The sequence below is a fragment of the Patella vulgata genome, chromosome 1 (assembly GCF_932274485.2).
Source record: "Patella vulgata chromosome 1, xgPatVulg1.2, whole genome shotgun sequence".
Lineage (NCBI taxonomy): Eukaryota > Metazoa > Mollusca > Gastropoda > Patellidae > Patella > Patella vulgata.
In genome coordinates this window covers 43,042,905-43,062,018 of record NC_065879.2, presented here as the reverse complement: position 1 = coordinate 43,062,018, position 19,114 = coordinate 43,042,905, and the positions used below count along the sequence as shown (strand labels likewise).

General features: G+C 34.2%; 2 protein-coding genes across 2 annotated transcripts in view; one reads left to right on the top strand and one right to left on the bottom strand.

Moving 5' to 3' along the window:
• Positions 1-10,601, top strand: part of LOC126821018 (AMMECR1-like protein) — a 43,560-nt gene extending 32,959 nt beyond the window's left edge. The window contains exons 4-5 of the mRNA XM_050549272.2: positions 2,289-2,379; positions 2,798-10,601. Coding sequence (XP_050405229.1) covers positions 2,289-2,379; positions 2,798-2,976 — 270 coding nt within the window. The 3' untranslated portion in view covers positions 2,977-10,601. The remainder of the gene's footprint in view (positions 1-2,288; positions 2,380-2,797) is intronic.
• Positions 10,602-12,105: 1,504 nt separating this feature from the next.
• Positions 12,106-19,027, bottom strand: LOC126825182 (transcription initiation factor TFIID subunit 9B). The gene is made up of 6 exons (XM_050554677.2): positions 18,893-19,027; positions 15,837-15,973; positions 15,147-15,278; positions 14,677-14,752; positions 13,744-13,872; positions 12,106-12,402 (listed from the first exon to the last, which is right to left on the bottom strand). Exons 1-6 carry the CDS (start codon positions 19,011-19,013, stop codon positions 12,194-12,196), a joined length of 804 nt encoding a protein of 267 aa, XP_050410634.1. The 5' UTR covers positions 19,014-19,027; the 3' UTR covers positions 12,106-12,193.
• Between the last annotated feature and the right edge of the window lie 87 nt (positions 19,028-19,114).

The following is a 19,114-nucleotide window of genomic DNA, read 5'->3' as shown; positions in this document are numbered from 1 at the left end:
ACGTGAAATGTATGTTTATAACCCAAAGATCTTGGTTCCTTTCGATATTCGCGCATATCGGATCGTAACTTCCTGAATTATGGCCCCAGATCCTGTAGAGGTCACAATTTTAAATTCGATTTTGATGAAACTTAAAATGCCTGTTTATAACCTAAAGATCTTGGTTCCTTTCGATATTTGCGCATATCGGATCGTAACTTCCTAAATTTTGGCCCCAGATTATCCGAAAAATTGCCTTTTTATACGCCCACATTGAAATGTGGTTGTATATTGTCGTCGCCCCCGTCCGTCCGTCCGTCCGGCGTCCACAATTGCTTGTGGACGCTCTAGAGGCTAAAGTTAATATCCGATTGACTTTAAATTTATATACAATGTTTAAGGCCATGAGACGAAGAAGCCTATTGATTTTCAGCGATTTCCGATAATTACTGCCAGAGTTATGGCCCTTGATCACTTCCAAAAATCTTGTGGACGCTCTAGAGGCCAAAGTTAATATCCGATTGACTTTAAATTTATACACAGTGTTTAAGGTCATGAGACAAAGAAGCCTATTGATTTTCAGCGATTTCCGATAATTACTGCCAGAGTTATGGCCCTTGATCACTTCAAAAAATCTTGTGGACGCTCTAGAGGCCAAAGTTAATATCCGATTGACTTTAAATTTATACACAGTGTTTACGGTCATGAGACGAATAAGCCTATTGATTTTCAGCGATTTCCGATAATTACTGCCAGAGTTATGGCCCTTGATCATTTTGAAAAATCTTGTGGACACTCTGGAGGCCAAAGTGAATATCCGATTGACTTCAGATTGATACACAGAGTTTAAGATCTTGAGACGAACAAGTATATTGATTTTCGATGAATTTTTATGACTTGGAATACATGATACAGTATTAAAAGTTTTGTATACAAAACGTTAGCATGGGGCAGAACTTTATAAAAACCAAACAAATTCTAATGGTTTTCTGAGTTGTTGCTCTTAATCAGATTTTAGTGTATTTTAAATGTTTCATTACCGAAAAAAGTAAAAATATGCGACAACTCTTGTTGACTGCCCGGACGATTTAGCTGCTGTGGGCGTATGTTTCGTTGCCTGGCAACCTATGTTTTAGCTTGTGATCCCTCTGGAGGTCACAATTATTATCCGATTTAAAAAAAACATTTGATTATATCACCGTTACACCATAATGATAGTTGAGTTCGAATTTTGTGAAAATCGGACCAAAACTGCCGGACAAAATGGCCGCCGCTTGTACACGAATAGTGTAAGAATATGGTCACAATTTTTATCAGATTTTGATGAAACTTGAAATGCATTTTTATAACCCAAATATCTTGATTCCTTTCGATATTTGCATATTGGTACGAAATTTCCTGAATTACGGCCCATGATTGTACGAAAAATCACGTTTCTAGCTTGTGGACCCTATACAGGTCATAATTTTTATCCAATTTAAAAAAAACGTTTTAGTATATCATCGTTACACACTAAGGATGGTTGTTTTTAGCTTGTGGACCCTATAGAGGTCATAATTTTTATCCGATTTAAAAAACCGTTTGAATATATCACTGTTACACCCTGAGGATGGTTGAGTTCGAATTTCATTAAAATAGGACCAAAACTGACAGACAAAATGGCCGCCCCTCGTACTCAAATAGCGTAAAAATATGATATATCAAGGTTGTGGACTCTCTAGAGATCACAATTTTCTTCTGATTTTGATGAAACTTGAAATGTAAGTTTATAACCCAAAGATCTCGGTTCCTTTCGATATTTGCACATATCGGACCGTAATTCCTGAATTATGGCCCCTGATTGTACAAAAATCGCGTTTTTAGCTTGAGGTTCCTCTAGTGGTCACAATTATTATCCGATTTAAAAAAAAACATTTGAATATATCACCTTTCCACCCTAAGGATGGCTGGGTTCGAATTTCATGAAAATCTGACCAAAACTGACAGACAAAATGGTCGCCCCTCGTACTCAAATAGCGTAAAAATATGGTATATCAAGGTTGTGGACCCTCTATATGTGACAATTTTCTTCTGATTTTGATGAAATTTGAAATGTAAGTTTATAACCCGAAGATCTTGGTTCCTTTCGATATTTGCACTTATTGGATTGTAACTTCCTGAATTATGGCCCCTGATTGTACGAAAAATCGCTTTTTGTTTAGCTTGTTCTCTATCCATCTCTTGCAAAATGTGGGCATATCCTGCCTGGCAGCCGCTGGTTATCAATAGTAAATGAATGTGTCAATTTAATGCTGTCTTTATTATTATAGGTTGGTAATCATGGTATTCGGATAGAATTTGTTAATGATAAGGGACACAAGAAGACAGCCACATATCTGCCTGAAGTTGCCACAGAACAAGGTATGATTATCAGAATGAAATCAAAATATTTATGTTTTCAGCCAAATGATACAAACTTCAGGTATCTTTAAATACATTCGTGAATTCCAGTGCTGCACTCAAAGATCCTGACTTGTAATTCTCAATGCCCTGTGAATAGCTTGCTTTAACATTGCATTTGTATGGAGGGTATTTTTTTCGTTATTTTACTTCATAAAAAATAAGGTTAACTTAACTAACTCCTTCATGTTTTAGTAGCACAATAATATATTTTTTTGCCAAGGACTATTGAAAGAGGAAATATTTTAAAACCATATTTACAGAGTAGAGAGATACGGTACACTTATTTTTGTATTTCATTGCTCTGTAGAGCCAGAAATCACAAGTGAAATATTGTTTTAAAAGCAATGTCTTATGACATCTTCTTGTTCACTTTCAGGATGGGACCGCATAGAAACAATTGATTCACTATTAAGGAAAGGAGGTTTTAAAGGGACAATAAATCCTGATGTCCGGAAAAGTATACGATTGACACGCTATTGTAGTGAAAAACTCTCAGTTAGTTACTGTGATTATGTAGCCAATAGACAAAAGAATGGCCAGCATCCTCATCAATGATGATGAACCTGTGCAGTCTCTCCATCACAAGGCAACCGGGAATGAGTCTTTTTACCCATTTTACCTTTTATATAAAAAGGCAGCACCCATTTTAATGGGGAACTCTTCTCAGTGTTTTTCTGATTGATTAAAGATTCTATGAGAATATGGTTGCAACTTCGGCATTTTATATTAAATACTTGATCATCAGGGCATTTATGTTATTCTTGCTTTTATTGTTTTATTCGTCGTACAAATAAATTCATCAGTTTCACTGAGGAGGTTAATGTAAAAGATAGGCAGCTCCATCCCATTTTGAGTATTCATGAAACTTGGGCACCAGAAGGGGAAAATATCATTTCGGTTAACCATTTATGATCAGTTTATATTAGTACATACATCTGGCTGGTTCATTTTAACTCTTCCAAGAAGTTTAGGGCTTTTTTGTTTGGAATATTAAAGCCATTTTTTGTAAGGTGATTTAATGAGCTAGTTGAGTAATATCCCTATCTGCTTACTTGGTAATCTTTATTATGCAGTTGTTTCCCTTACAGAGAGGGTGATATTAAGAAATATGAGCGATATTCAATCCACTTTAGCAAAAAAATTCAAAAATATTATTTTTTAAAAAAATTTAGAAAATTGACATTTTTGGCAATATAACATGCCAATCATTTTACATCATTTGTGACCAGCCTTTACTCGATTCTAGTCCCTGAGCTAAATTACACTACCCTAGTGAGGGACAGGATTGTGAACTTTCAGGAAAGCTTTTTTGCTGTATATAATCTACATTGTTTATATGTAATGTACATGTATCATACACAAGTCAAATATAATATTTATATAAACAACTTGTAATGGTTGACTTAGAAACTTGTGTTTAAATATCAGAGACCCAGTTCACAAAAACTTAATCTCTTCCGGTCTTCAAGCACTTAATAGTAGCATGGAATTTGGAGACAGTAAGTTGAACAAGTCTAGGATAAACATTTCTAAATTCTTTCATCCATTATAATCCTGTTTTATTAAAGATATAATATGGGAGATGAGATAAAGATAAAATAGTTAAAAACTAGATAATGTAAAGGGGATTTGCTGAAAATTTCAGTCATATTGATCCACTCTGAACCGAGAATTTAGAGATTGAATTTTTGGCCTAGCCTTGATCATCTTTACTAAAGTCGTTATGATAAAAAACGTAGTCTCGGTTATCCAGTTTTTGATTTAATTATCAATGAGCGTTGTGCAGCAGATAGGATTCAAATCCGGTAAATATCGTAGGCTAGCAATGACATAGAGAGTTGATTATGGTCTGGATAAGTTAATTAAATGTCTAATTAATAATTTAGATAACATTTCAGGCCTAAAGAAAGACGTGCAGTTGGCAGATTTAGCTCTTGCATAATGCATGTTTAACTAAAATATATCTGGAATGGCTACGTTAAAAATAGGTTTTGATTTGAAATAATTTTTAGCATGCAAACTTAAATGGTAATAAAGTAGGCCTTCTGATTTTAAGTTCCAGTAAGTTTTTGGGATTTTATTTATCATGTACCAGTAACATAGGTTAGTTGGGTTCTGAATCTAGATTTTTTATTATATGAGCTGAAGAGATAAAAGATTTTATACCAATAGGTTGAAATTTACGGTGGCTGATTTAGGACACGTAAAAAATCCAAAAAAAATCTTGAGCACTTAAGATGCTAAGTCGAGTGCTTGAGATGCTAAGTCGGGCGTTTGAGATGCTAAGTCGGGCGCTTGAGATGCTAAGTCGAGCGCTTGAGATGCTAAGTCGAGTGCTTGAGATGCTAAGTCGAGCGCTGAAGATACTAAGTCGAGCGCTTGAGATATTAAGTTGAGCACTCGAGATAATTAAGTACTAAGTTGAGCGCTCAAGATAATATAACCAAACATGTCTCAACCGATGTTTTAAGCTGTATAATTTTGTGCATAATTTGATGATAAACTTGCAGAATAAAATAAAGATATTCATTTGTTTGTTTTTACAGCCCATCCAAGGCTGCAGTGACAGAGCGGATACCCAATCCCCACCCTGGCATTATCATGCCACTTGCTCCAGGGTAAATAAGGCAATGATCAGTTCCTACATATTAAATAAATAACCTTGGATCAGACCTGAGCTTCTAGATAAGAGGAATTGTCAGTCTCTCCTAGCAAAACTCTGTAATCTCGATATATACAATTGTTGATTCTTATAATAACATGCGATATACTCCCTACTTGGAAGGGGGTAAATGTAACAGGAAATATTTAGTGGTGGTGGTGAGCATGGGATGGAGTGTGTGTGTGTTTGTGGGGAGGGGGGGCGCTCCGTCACTGCAGCTTTGGATGGGCTATAAAAATGACCTATCTTAACTATCTCGAGCGCTTGACTGAACTATCTCGAGCACTCGACTTAACTATCTCAAGTGCTTAACTCAGTATCTCAAGCGCTCGACTTAGTATCTCAAGTGCTCGACTCATCTAAATCAGCCACCGTAGAAATTTCACTTTAATAGAAAAAAATTATTTTAGAAAAAGAAGTAACTACAAAAGAAATGTATTGTAAAATTGAACATTCTTCTAAATCACAGGATTATTAAGATGCATAAGATTCTGCAATCTAGATCTTTATTTCATTCTTATTTTGGTTAATATACACTACATGAAGATCAAACTATTTCTTGATTATTTCTCTGTTCTATTTAATGTCTGGTTTCAAATACTGTGATTGGGTAAATTCAACTTTAAAATTTCTCTTTATTGGTAAGAGGGAAGGTCAACTGAACACAAACATACAGTATAGTTACATAGTATATGTAAACCAACAATAAAAAAATTAGAAAGAAATGAAAGTATTTCTAGATTGATAAAACCAGGTATAACCTGAATATATTAAAGCAGAAGATTCTATGTCAACCAGCCATATTATCGTAATCATATTTGGGTAGAACAACTCTATTAAGTGTAACTGATATCATCTTTATCTATATAAATGCCTTTCCCGGTTGCCAGGAGACTGCACACAAATGTCCATATCTAGGTAATGAATCTATACATGTACTTGTTTGCATTTTACAGAAAATATATAATATTCATTTTCACATCATGATTATTATAACATATAGTTATGTATCTGTTTTTACAACATGTGAAGAAAAGCACAACATTTTTTTTGTACTGTATTTTAGGTCTTATGACTGATTTGTTACAATGTTTTCATGTTATCAAGCTACAAGAACCTTAATGTTTTTATCATCTATTAATCTTAAAGGAGCTAAACCCATTTGATTCAGGTCAAAATAAAGTATTGAATTGAATTGATCTGATGTGTTATCTTGATAATTTTGGGGCAAGCTCTGTACGATTAAGCGGAAGTTGGCTTGTTTAGTAACTGTAGTTTCATATTTAGCTTACAGTGTCATCTGTGGAACTCAAAATTTGTTAAATCTCAAGTCTTGCTTTATCGAAGACAAATTGTCATCCCACGAAACAAATCAACATATTATATTCAATAAGTCAACAATTTTAATTTTGACCCAAATCAAAGAGGGGTAGTCATTTTAATAACAAAAATCTGGATATATTTCTTAAATAAATTTAAAATTTATTATTTATAATTTTAATTGATTTAGGAAAGGACTGAAAAGATATAGATATTGGCTTTTAAGACCCAAGCATAACCCATTTTATTTATGTTTTTAACAACACAAAACCATCCGCTTGAAAATGTTATCATCTTGGCTTATCTTAAAATCTTCTGCGCATTCTATTTTGAGGGGAATTTTCTTTTTCTAATGTCCAAATATGGAAGCCTTTTGTTTTTACATTGTTCAAAGGGTTCTTATTTTAACAATTTGGGGTGGGGAATCAAGAAGTGTTCTAAAAATATCTGTAAAATAATCAAAAAAATGTGTGTTGATTTATAAATGTTTTGATTTTATTTGTTTTTCTCTGTTTTTACTCACTTGTAAGTTATCATGTGAGCTTCTTTATTTATGTTTTTATCCTTATGCATATGGTTCATAATTAAGAGTTTCTTTGAGGCACAGATAATGAAATAAATGTCCATTTTTCCTTTTGGGAAGTTAGTGTGACTATCAATCAAAGCATTTTAATAATTACTTGCTTAAATTGATGGATTCTACCGAGAGGTATCAAGTTTCAGAAAGAGTTGAATGATTAAGGCCCTGAGCGTAAATTGGGCGCTTTCAGTACAGTATTTTTCATAGAATCATATAAGGAATGAGACCAGTTAACTGAGCTATGCAGATTTGTTGCAATAGGGAAAAAATAATTGTCATGAATGTCTTAAGAAATATAAAATTGAACATTGTCAACACAAGAAAGTTGTTGATGTAAGATATTGAGAGGAAAAACGCTTGAAAATAGACAATTTATGTATTAAATTGTGTATTAAACAAGCAAGGTATATGTCTGAATTACAGAGAATGAGTCATTATGTACACATAATCTAAATTTCTGTTACAATGCTTATGGATCATTATTATGCACCACAGCAACGAGGGATCATTATATTAAAGGAACAGGTTACAGATGTGTCTGTGATTCTAAGAACAAATCAATTATATCTCATGAACTTGTCTAAAATAGAACATCAATACTAGAAATAACTTATTTAATAAGCAGCATTATAACTCAATATGAATCATGTTTAAAAATTCAATAACCATTTTATTTATTAGGAAATCTATTCATTAGTTGTTCTTATTATTTTTCTATTATTTTTTCCTGTATTATAAGTAATTGTAATGTTTTATATTTTTTCTAACTGAACACATATTATATAGATGTAAGGATCATATGCCCCCCCCCCCCACTCACTGAAGTTAAATTCATACTTCTGAATTTTAATGCTTGGTTATTATTCATATATTTTTTTATACGCCCACATTTTCATGTGGACGTATATTGTCGTCCGTCCACAATTGTTTGTGAACAGTCTTCATATATTTTTTTATACGCCCACATTTTCATGTGGACGTATATTGTCGTCCGTCCACAATTGTTTGTGAACAGTCTACAGGTCACAATTTTTATCCGATTTCAATGAAACTTGAAATATAGGTTTATCACCCTAAGATCTCGGTTCCTTTCGATATTGGCATCTTTCGGACCGTAACTTCATGGATTATGGCCCCTGATTGTACGAAAAATCACGTTTTTGGCTTGTGAACACTGTAGAGGTCAAAATTTTTTATCCGATTTTGTTGAAACTTGAAATGTAAGTTTATAACCCAAAAATCTCGGTTCCTTTCGATATTCGCGCATATCGGACCGTAACTTCCTGAATTATGGCCCCTGATTGTACGTAAAAATGCGTTTTTTGGCTTGTGGACCCTATAAAGGTCATAATTTTTATCCGATTTAAAAAAAACTATTATTATATCACTGTTAAACCCTAAGGACGGTTGACTTCTAATTTCGTGAAAATCGGCCCAAAACTGACAGACAAAATGGCCGCCGTTCGTTCTCAAATAGCGTAAAAATATGGTATATCAAGGTTGTGGACCCTATAGAGGTCACAATTTTTATCCGATTTTGTTGAAATTTGAAATGTAAGTTTATAACACAAAGATCTCAGTTCCTTTCGATATTAGCGCATATCGGACCGTAACTTCATGAATTATGCCCCCTGATTGTACGCAAAAACGCGTTTTTTGGCTTGTGGACCTTATAGAGGTCATAATTTTTATCCTATTTAATAAAAAGTGTTAATATATCACTGTTACACCCAAAGGACGGCTGAGTTCGAATTTCGTGAAAATCGGCCCAAAACTGACAGACAAAATGGCCGCCCTTCGTTCTCAAATAGCGTAAAAATATGGTATATCAAGGTTGTGGACCCTATAGAGGTCACAATTTTTATCCGATTTTGTTGAAACTTGAAATGTTAGTTTATAACACAAAGATCTCGGTTCCTTTTGATATTCGCGCACATCGGACCGTAACTTCATGAATTATGGCCCCTTATTGTATGACAAATCGCGTTTTAGCTTGTGGACCATCTAGAGGTCATAATTTTTATCCGATTTAAAAAAACGTTTTATTATATCACCATTAAACCCTAAGGACGGCTGAGTTCGAATTTCGTGAAAATCGGCCCAAAACTGACAGACAAAATGGCCGCCGTTCGTTCTCAAATAGCGTAAAAAATGTGGTATATCAAGGTTGTGGACCCTATAGAGGTCACAATTTTTATCCGATTTTGTTGAAACTTGAAATGTAAGTTTATAACCCGAAGATCTCGGTTCCTTTCGATATTCGCGCATATCGGACCTTAACTTCCTGAATTATGGCCCCTGATTATACGAAAAATCACGTTTTTAGCTTGTGGACCCTATAGAGGTCATAATTATTATTCGATTTAAAAAATCATATTATATCACCGTTACACCCTAAGGACGACTGAGTTCGAATTTCGTGAACATCGGCCAAAAACTGACAGATAAAATGGCCGCCCTTCGTTCTCAAATAGCGTAAAAATATGGTATATCAAGGTTGTGGACCCTATAGAGGTTACAATTTTTATCCGATTTTGTTGAAACTTGAAATGTAAGTTTATAACCCAAAGTTCTTGGTTCCTTTCGATATTCGCACATATCGGACCGTAACTTACTGAATTATGGCCCCTGATTGTGGACCCTATAGAGGTCATAATTTTTATCTGATTTAAAAAAACGTATTATTATATCACCGTTACACCCTAAGGACGACTGAGTTCGAATTTCGTGAAAATTGGCCCAAAACTGACAGACAAAATGGCCGCCCCTCGTTCTCAAATAGCGTAAAAATATGGTATATCAAGGTTGTGGACCCTATAGAGGTCACAATTTTTATCCGATTTTGTTGAAACTTGAAATGTAAGTTTATACCTCAAAGATCTTGGTTCCTTTCGATATTTGCACATATCGATTTGTAATTTCCTGAATTATGGCCCTTGATTGTAGGAAAAATCACTTTCGTTTAGCTTGTTTTCTATCCATCTCTCGAAAATGTGGGCGTCTCCTGCCTGGCAGCCGCTGGTTTTATTTATAATTAAAATGTTTAACATTCAGTTATTTGTATGATTATTCCTTTTAATTTGCTTCTAAACTAGACCTGCAGAATGACCAGAGTTTAATCTGCATAGGCCAAAGAGAATCTTAGGATTTTCAAGTCGGTTTGCCCATTTGACAATAATAGTGCCTCCAGTGCTGACAAGGACATTTTTGTATAGGGTAAAAACCCTACTTAAAGAATATAGGTGAAAACATTGCTGGGAAAAATTGTCCTTCCTAGCTTGGCACACATGACCATATAAAACAGAACTGTAGTCTCAACAAAATTAGTTTAACTCCTTTCCTTAACTTGATCCTCATGTTAGGCTTGAAATATTTAAATAAAGTACGAATTTAGTACCAGGTAGTTTAAATTAAGAGCTGGTCATATCGTCCTTATGTAGTTGTTGATTTCTTTATTAACAGTATATGTATCATTTTAATATAAAAATTTGTAGTCGTATAATTGTGACTGTACTAATCATTGGTGAATGAAACTTGTTTTTTTTTTTTTGGTGAATCTTATAAAAGTGTGCTGTATGAGGATGTTTAATAGATGCAATAAAAGTATATTAAAAAAAATGTCAGTCCTGGTATTGATTTGAAGATTGGAATGGGCTATAATATGGAAGATTATGCCTGTATCATTACTATTGATCAATGTGTTTTTAACTTGTATAGTAGTTGGTCTTGCTCACTTTGCAGACTCTTGTGAACATTCCAGTCTACATGAAAACAAATAAGCCAAGAAGAGAAACAATGAGCGGTGACTTGAACTTAAGCTTTGTTAAAACAGCTCTACTTAAAGATACATAATAGGAGATTAGATAAAGAGTTGACTGTTCTTGCTATAATAGTTAAAAAAAAAAATAGATAACATAAACAGAAGATGTTGAAAATTTCAAATTGCTCCACTATGAACCGAGATACACTGCATTAGCTTTTGAATTTTAAACCTAGCCTCAATCATCATTACTAAAGTCAGTACGATAAAAAATATAGTCTTGATTATCCATTTTTGGATTTAACCATCAATGAGCACTGAGCAGCAGATTGGATTCCAATCCAGTGAAAATGTGACACATAAGATGACATCAAGTTTGGATAAGTTAATGTATGTTTTAAAAAGATCATTTAATAACTCGACGAGCATCCTTAAAAAGACTGCGGAGCGGTTGAATGTGTATGCCATTTAGAATAAACAATGATCAAGTCAAATGATCCTAGTTTTTATACGCCCACATTGAAATGTGGTCGTATATTGTCGTCTCTCCCTGCTCCCGTCTGTCGGTCCGGCGTCCACAATTGCTTGTGGACGATCTAGAGGCTAAAGTTAATATCCGATTGGCTTTAAATTTATACACAGTGTATACGGTCATGAGATAGAGAAGCCTATTGATTTTCAGCGATTTCCAATAATTACTGCCAGAGTTATGGCCCTTGATCACTTCAAAATATCTCGTGGATGCTCTAGAGGCTAAAGTTAATATCCGATTGACTTTAAATTTATACACAGTGTTTGAGATCACGAGATGAAGAATTCTATTGATTTCCGATAATTACTGCCAAAGTTGTGGCCCTTGATCACTCTGAAAAATCTTGTGATGCTCTAGAGGCTAAAGTTATCATCCGATTGACTTCAGATTGATACACAAAGTTTAAGGTCTTGAGACGAACAAGTATATCGATTTTCAATGAATTTTGATAACTTGAACAGCTAAATCCATGATATTAAATGTTTCGTATACTAAACGTTAGCATGGGGCACAAATACTAAAGATTTTCTGAATTACTTAATGAGTTGTTACTCTTAATCAGATTTTAGTGTATTATAAATGTTTCATTACCGAAAAAAGTAAAAATATTTGCTAACTCTTGTTGACTGTCCGGACGATTTAGCTGCTGTGGGCGTATGTTTCGTTGCCTGGCAACCAATCTTTCAGGATTATCAAGCCCTTTTTTCGTGCTTCAGATGAACGATTTTAAGGCTCACCCGATAATTAATCTGCAGGTGTGAGTGAGAGCAATTACTCTACTCCAAAATGAAGGCCTGGCATACATGCAAACATCTTATTCAGACGACATCTTTCTAATATGTCATAAGTTTATTTCAAATATTTACAAAAAATGAGTATGGACAAGAATGGTTTTACTTAATTTCTATTTGCAGTTGTTTATTTATCGTAATCATCATCTTCTAATTTCCGTTTTAAAGGATTAGTTATAACAGTAGGTGTATTAATAGCTGATGATAAACTAATAGTAGGTGTAATAGTGGTAGGTAATAATGAAGTCTGTATCGGTGTAGGTTTCGGTGTTAATATACTTGTACCAGAAGAACTTTGAGTTATTATTTTAGGTAAGCTTGTTGATCCCAGAGAACCTGCAAAAAAATAGTTCAATAAAATTAATGAACAACCAAAGATAGAGGGGGAGAGAGAGAGAAAATATGTTTAACATCCATACAAATGGGACAAAAATATTTTTTATTTCATGCCCGATTCTTCAGGAAAAACTGAAGGAAATAATTTAAAACATTCGAGAATTACTAAGAATATAATTTATTTATTTCAAATCTGCATCTAAACTTGATAATAAAATTTAAGCCTTAATATTTCAGTAATGTACGAAACAAAATAAGGCCCCACTTCATTTAAATAATTTAACTCAAATAACACAAAGAAAACAGTTGAATGTCAAATGTTTACTTTTGTGATCGTTATTGATGGACTGGTAATATGTATATCAGTTTTACATTTGTAGTAACAGCACATAATTGAGTGAAAGGAGAACATAAAACTGCATCATAATTTAGCGTCTACAAATCATGTGTATATTTTTCTTTACTATTGCAGGGCTAGAAATTCGTCATTTTTTGCGAGAATCTAAGAGGATTCTCATATATGCAATCTGCACAAATCTTTTGAATCTTAATATTAATCCTGACTAAAATAACAAAATTGTATTTATTGTTTATCGCCAGTATCAGAAAATGCCGTAGCCAAAATAAGCTGATACAGAGCCGTGGGATTTCTTCATAACACAATTTGTAGTTCTTTGTCCATCACGTAACTTGCAAAAGTTTTTATTTATTCGTCGATGATAGACAAACGGCACAATGATCATGTGACAACCATAACTGAAATTGCTATAAAATAAAATTCTGTACGACTAAGATATAGCCTTCATTAATATTTTTAAAATTAAGCCTGTGTCAGTAGTATATAAAATAAAAAATCATAACGGTAAACGCTATTTAGAACTGTTTCTCTCTCCATGTATTCGATGTTCTATCAGGGGATTATATTCAAAGAAGATTTAAATTTACCTAACAACTGGTCAGTGTGCTAATTAATCGGATTATGAACCACATATATGGCAGATTCTTAATCCGTCGTAATTTAGCCAGAAGTAGATTGATGATTGATTATCTACGATACCATAGTGGCCGATTCAATGTTTTACCAATCGGCTTGAATAAACATCAATCGGCTAAGCCGACAAAATACAGCCCCATGGTAAACCCTGACCCTGATTGACATTCAATTGTCAGACTCAACAATTCTCCGGGATTTTTTTTTTTAGAAAAATTTTACGCGAATTGAGCGTAAGCTCTTGCGAGAATCCTTGCGCGAATTAGATTCGGAGATTCCCGTGAATTTCTAGGGATGTATTGGTTGGCAGCACAACTAGCATAAGATGAATAGATAGGGTGCACAAGTACCTGTATTAACTCGGATTGTAGGTTTCGGTAAACTGGATGCTGGTTTACTAATTATCGTAACAGTTGGTTGACTTACAGCTTTAGTTACAACGGTTAATGTAGGGTTTCCACTACTACTGCTAGTTTTTACTGAAAAATAAAAGTAAAAAATTAAAAGATATAATACAGTCTCACCATCCATTTCATGTTTTGATGTACACCTAACTGTTGAGCAATCTATCCCGCTACGAACGGCAAAAACAGTTTAGTGTCCCCTACCCCCTTCAGCATACACAAATGTGTCCTATAATAATATATGAAGAGCCCCAGGGAAAAACGATCTAAGTCACTTTTTCAACGAACCCCAGTTAATGGCGCCATCTGGTAGCAAATTGTATAAGCTTTTTGAGGAACAATCAATTTCAGGCAAAAACGATCGGAGTCACATCGAACCAAGGCCCTTCTGAAATGGCCTCCCGGACAAATACAACTGCATTGTATTTATTTGACCTTAATTTGGCTGAAAAGTGGAAGTCAGTTGTTTTACTGGTAATTATGGTTTGTATTAAACACATTTTGAAGTGTTTGTTCTGTTCGCGTCAACCATTCTCGTCCAAAAGTCTGTTTTCGTTCTTCTCCTGGACTCTTCATATGTGTCATGTGCTTGAGAAGTTATTTTGTTAAAGATAGTTTACTGATCCATAAAGGGCGCTTATTAAATAGTTTTTTTTAAAAGTAATAGATAAATACAAATTAGAAGGCTCCCAAAGAAATATTATCCATTCGGCCCCATAAATATTAAATTTAGCTTTGGGCCTAATAATTTCCTACTGGTATATAACATGGCATATATCTCTAGTATACCATCACTAAGTTTTATCTTATAATACTAGTTATATAGACAATGTGAAAGATTTTATTGAATTAATGCAAGATTTGATGCGCTACGCTTACAGTTTGCTAGACTTATTCTTTGTCCACTACCAAACTGATTAATTTGTTTCATAGGTAAACCAAACTGAATTCTTGGCTGAAAAACAAAAATAAGACATTTTAACTAAGAAGTAGAATAATCAATAATGATTACCAATATATGAGGATTACCAGATAACCTCTACAAGAAATTGGATTTGACATCTTCCATACATAGCATGGTAACTGATTACTGCATTTAATATATGCACAATAATTAAGATTATTTGTAATATATGAGTTTTCTTTGAAAATCATATTGCAAAAAAATGAAGTAATTGATAAATATTCTATAAACATTATTTCATGTTAAATAAAAGCCTTTTAATTTAACTTAGATATAAGTACAAGGAATAAAAAAAAATAAAAAACTGATTTTCAAAACAGGATGATCGCAATGACACTCCCTCTATTTTGGGAGAAAAAAAATCTTCAAATTCTTTCTATGTTACCTTTTTAGTAGACTTGAGTTTATAATTTGGTGCCGAGAGACAGTAACGATCTGGTGGAAGGCGTGGTCCTGTATATGGTTTTATTAAAGGTAATTGTTGATTATTTTTATGTCTAGCAATCTCCATTAGTAGCTGAAATATAAAAAAGCAACAAATATTATTAGTTTGAAAGATGCCTAGTCCTTAAAAATTGAACAAGCAGTTGCCATGCAAGATATGCCCACATTTTGCAAGAGATGGACAGAGAACAAGCTAAAAAAGAAAGAAGGGTCCATAATTAATCCTGTATATTATGGTCTGACATGCTTCACTATCGAAAGGAACCGAAATCTTTGGCAAACATGCTGGTATTACATACTTTTACACTATTTTCATACGAGAAGAGAACATTTTGTTGGGCAGTTTCGGTCCAATTTTCAAGAAATTCAAACTCAACCATCAATAGGGTGTAAAGGTGATACATTTGAACGGCTGTGAAAATCAAATAAAAATTATGAGGGTCCACAAGCTAAAAATGTGATTTTTCGTACAATCAGGGGCCATAATCCATGCAGTTATATAAGTAATACAAAGCTAGACAAGCATGATTATAAATCCAAGACATTAAACGTATCAATCAAGCAGGATACAGTCCACAACAAGGTATACTCTGTCCTGCTAGACTAGCATTAACTGAATCAAAATAATTACATCTCTTGGGGGTGGTGAGGTAAAGGAATGGTCCATTCTACACTGTACTGCTATTTTAACATCATCTACATCTATCGTCTTTTTATTTGCATGTGCTGAGTAGATTTTGGCATCATCTAATATATCTGTTACATACCCTAAAATATAAACAATATGGGTGAAAATTAAACAAAGCTTTCAATAATCCACCAAAGTAAATCAGATGTTATCTAATTTACCATTCTTTGTCCTTCGTCTAGCATTCCTTATTTTTTATTTTACCAGACGTCACAGTGTAAAAAGTCGATCAATTATAAAAATATTTATTCAATCACACCAAGACTTTATGATCTATTTATAAACTAACTGCATAACACAAATTGCTGCAATGATTTGTGCTGTTCGGAAAACAATAGATCTTACATATAAGCTTACATTATGGAGAAAATCTAAACCATAAAAAATGAAACAAAAACGTATCCATAATATATTTTTGTATGGTCTACAGGCTGTCACAAGAAAGAAATTAAAATTCAGTGTCATCTAAAACATTTCTCACAAGAACACAACAATATTTTGTTTATTAAAAAACTTCAATATGTAATTTGTATACATTCAATTATGGTCTGAAGCTTGGTCCAAGACTGGTAATTATTTCCCTTGATTTCAAAACTATTTCTCCCTTTTTCAGTTTTTTTGCATGGAAATTTTTGTTGACTCATTGGAGAGAGAGAGAGAGAGAGAAAAATTGGGTTTAATATCAACTCGACACAAACTAGGGCATTTAGGGACTTTAGCAGTGGGAGGAAACCAGTGGACCCGGAGAAAATCCACAAGGTTGGACAGGCGACCCTACTCCTTGTCACATACAACCGGGTTGACTGGTCTAAATACCACAAGTGTTTGAATATTTATATTTTCTGTCAGGTTTTGGTAAATATTCACTACTTTGAGCCAGAAGAATCAAGAGGAAACTGTTCTAGTTCCTTACGGAATGGTCTCTGGATGGGACTCACGATTGTAAGAGCCGACCAATTCAAACATAGTTTTGATTCTGTTTTGGAATCGAAAAGTTCAACAGTATTATAAATTTGTGCCAGATATGGTGAAAAATAGAAGGTAATAACTCCATAATAGGCTCAGAACAGACGTGGGGGTAGAGATGTTATAGTCAGTTGGTATTTCTATACTGCAGTTTATAAAGGATAGACAGGATGGTCACGTCGGCCTCAGGAAATTTTTGAAAACAGGACATTGTTTTAAGCCATCCCATGTGTTTTTGGCCCATTTTCACTTGACAATTATACCACACATTTACCCTGTCTTGGGGGCTAAAAATCATTGAGAGAGAGAGTGAAATGGGGTTTAACGTCCACTCGACACAAACTAGGTCATTTCAGGACTAACATATGGTTCAATTTTATTTCCATAATTCACTTGCGCGTAGGGGTCTTTAGCAGTGGGAGGAAACCGGAGGACCCGGAGAAAACCCACGAGATTGGACAGGCGACCCTACTCCTTGTCACGTACAACCGGAGATTCGAAACCACGCCAGTTGACTCAATGACAGACTTAATGATACAGCGTGCACGTGCTAACCACTAAGCCATCCAACCCTCCCTAAAAATCATTGAAATGTTTGAGAAATTGAACTGACACTGGTAATAAGGGGTATGATTTTTACTGTAACATTTAATAGGAAAAGTGACAAGAGTTAATCATTCATTTATTTGAATCCACCAAACACTGATGATAGCGAATAGATAGTCAAATGGCACTGTGCAGCATTCGTGTGTTTTGAACTTTGACAATGACGAACGAAGCTCGTGAATCCTCTTCCTCCGTAATTAATTTCTTCATTACACCAAAGACAACATGCTTTTCCAGGCAGTTCAATTTTATGCACAAATTCATTCAAGCAAAATTTTTCCCGCTATCTTTCGTCAAATCGACTTCTCTTTCAAGCCAGTCCCATCTCCATTTATTTTTAGATCCACCATCCATCTCTCGCGCACATGATTCGTCAGTTCTGTTGATTATTGACATCGTTCTTCATTTACATATGAATAGATAAAAATACATGTAGCGACAGCTTGAAGCAATGATCTTGTAGCGAGAATAACCAACACGTTTTGACCAATCAGAATGCTGTTATAGCTGATCACGGAAACGGTCGATTTGAACCGAATCATGCCAAATGTGAAGCGAAAGCCAATCGGATCATCGAAGAATTTTTCCATCAAAGTCGTCATGAGCTTGGCGTAAATTACCGAAGGGTGTTCTGATTGAAGTGAAATCTATTTGCTTTACCTGAGTTTCCATTCGGCGATAATTTTTGTTTGAATAATTTTTACTTGGCTTTTTTGGGGGGGTTTGTAGTAGAATTTATAAAAATTTAAAAATTGCTTTAGGTCAATTGGCAGAAATTTTGTGGAAAAATCTCATGTCTGTTTAATCTGATTTTATTATTGTTTGTCTGACCTAAACAACGTCAAACAATATTTTAATTGATGTTCAACTCCTATCTACAAAAACAATACATAAGTAATGCACAGAAATATTGTACAAAAATACACTTTGTTTCGCGTAAAACAGGGGTACTCAAATTTTAATGAGGATATGATGTCAGGTCAAACTATCCAAATATGGTGACTAAAAGAAGGTGTTGGTGAATGTGATATTGGACAAACCTTTGTTTGTCAATAATATTCTTGTTCAATGATGGCTCACACAATAAGGTAGGACATGCATTTGGAATTTGCCGACTGACGCCATTCAGCTCGTGAGTATTTGATGCGCCCAGAATTCAGGCGCCTGCTTTACTTGAAAAATCTAGAGGTTACATGTGAATGAAACCTCTAAACACTCTGGAGTACCTCCACCCCTTCTGCTCCTTCAATATTTTGCCAGATGGGAAAAAGAGACAGATTAAAGTTAATGGAAAATATTTGGTGGTCTGTATCCTTTTGTTTTATGATGCATGGACTGGAGTGGAGTTAATCTTCTTGGAATTGGATGTAGAGAAAAATTAAATCATTAAATAAAACCAAGAAACCCGAAATCTTTATGTAACGTACGGTATGTAAACTCTAGCATCTGATTGATTATTCTTGGTTCATATTCTAAAACACCCATATCTTTCAAAATTGCAGCCATAATTTGAGCATCTCTGGGTGTGCTCTTCGCTGGAGCAGCCATGTTGGATGTTGATATTGAAGGTGATACTAAATTTTAGTCTAAAACTCGAAGAAAACGAAATAATTGTATAATTATCTATTTTATTCATTATATATTCATAT

What these genes read in the sequence shown, in the direction of transcription:
- LOC126825182 (XM_050554677.2), bottom strand. Translation starts at nt 19,013, where the DNA reads ATGGCTGCTCCAGCGAAGAGCACACCCAGAGATGCTCAAATTATGGCT. An exon ending in AACTCAAGTCTACTAAAAAG is followed by an intron (nt 14,753 to 15,146) that starts GTAACATAGAAA and finishes TTTGTTTTTCAG; the next exon opens with CCAAGAATTCAGTTTGGTTT. An exon ending in AAGAATAAGTCTAGCAAACT is followed by an intron (nt 13,873 to 14,676) that starts GTAAGCGTAGCG and finishes TTTATTTTTCAG; the next exon opens with TAAAAACTAGCAGTAGTAGT.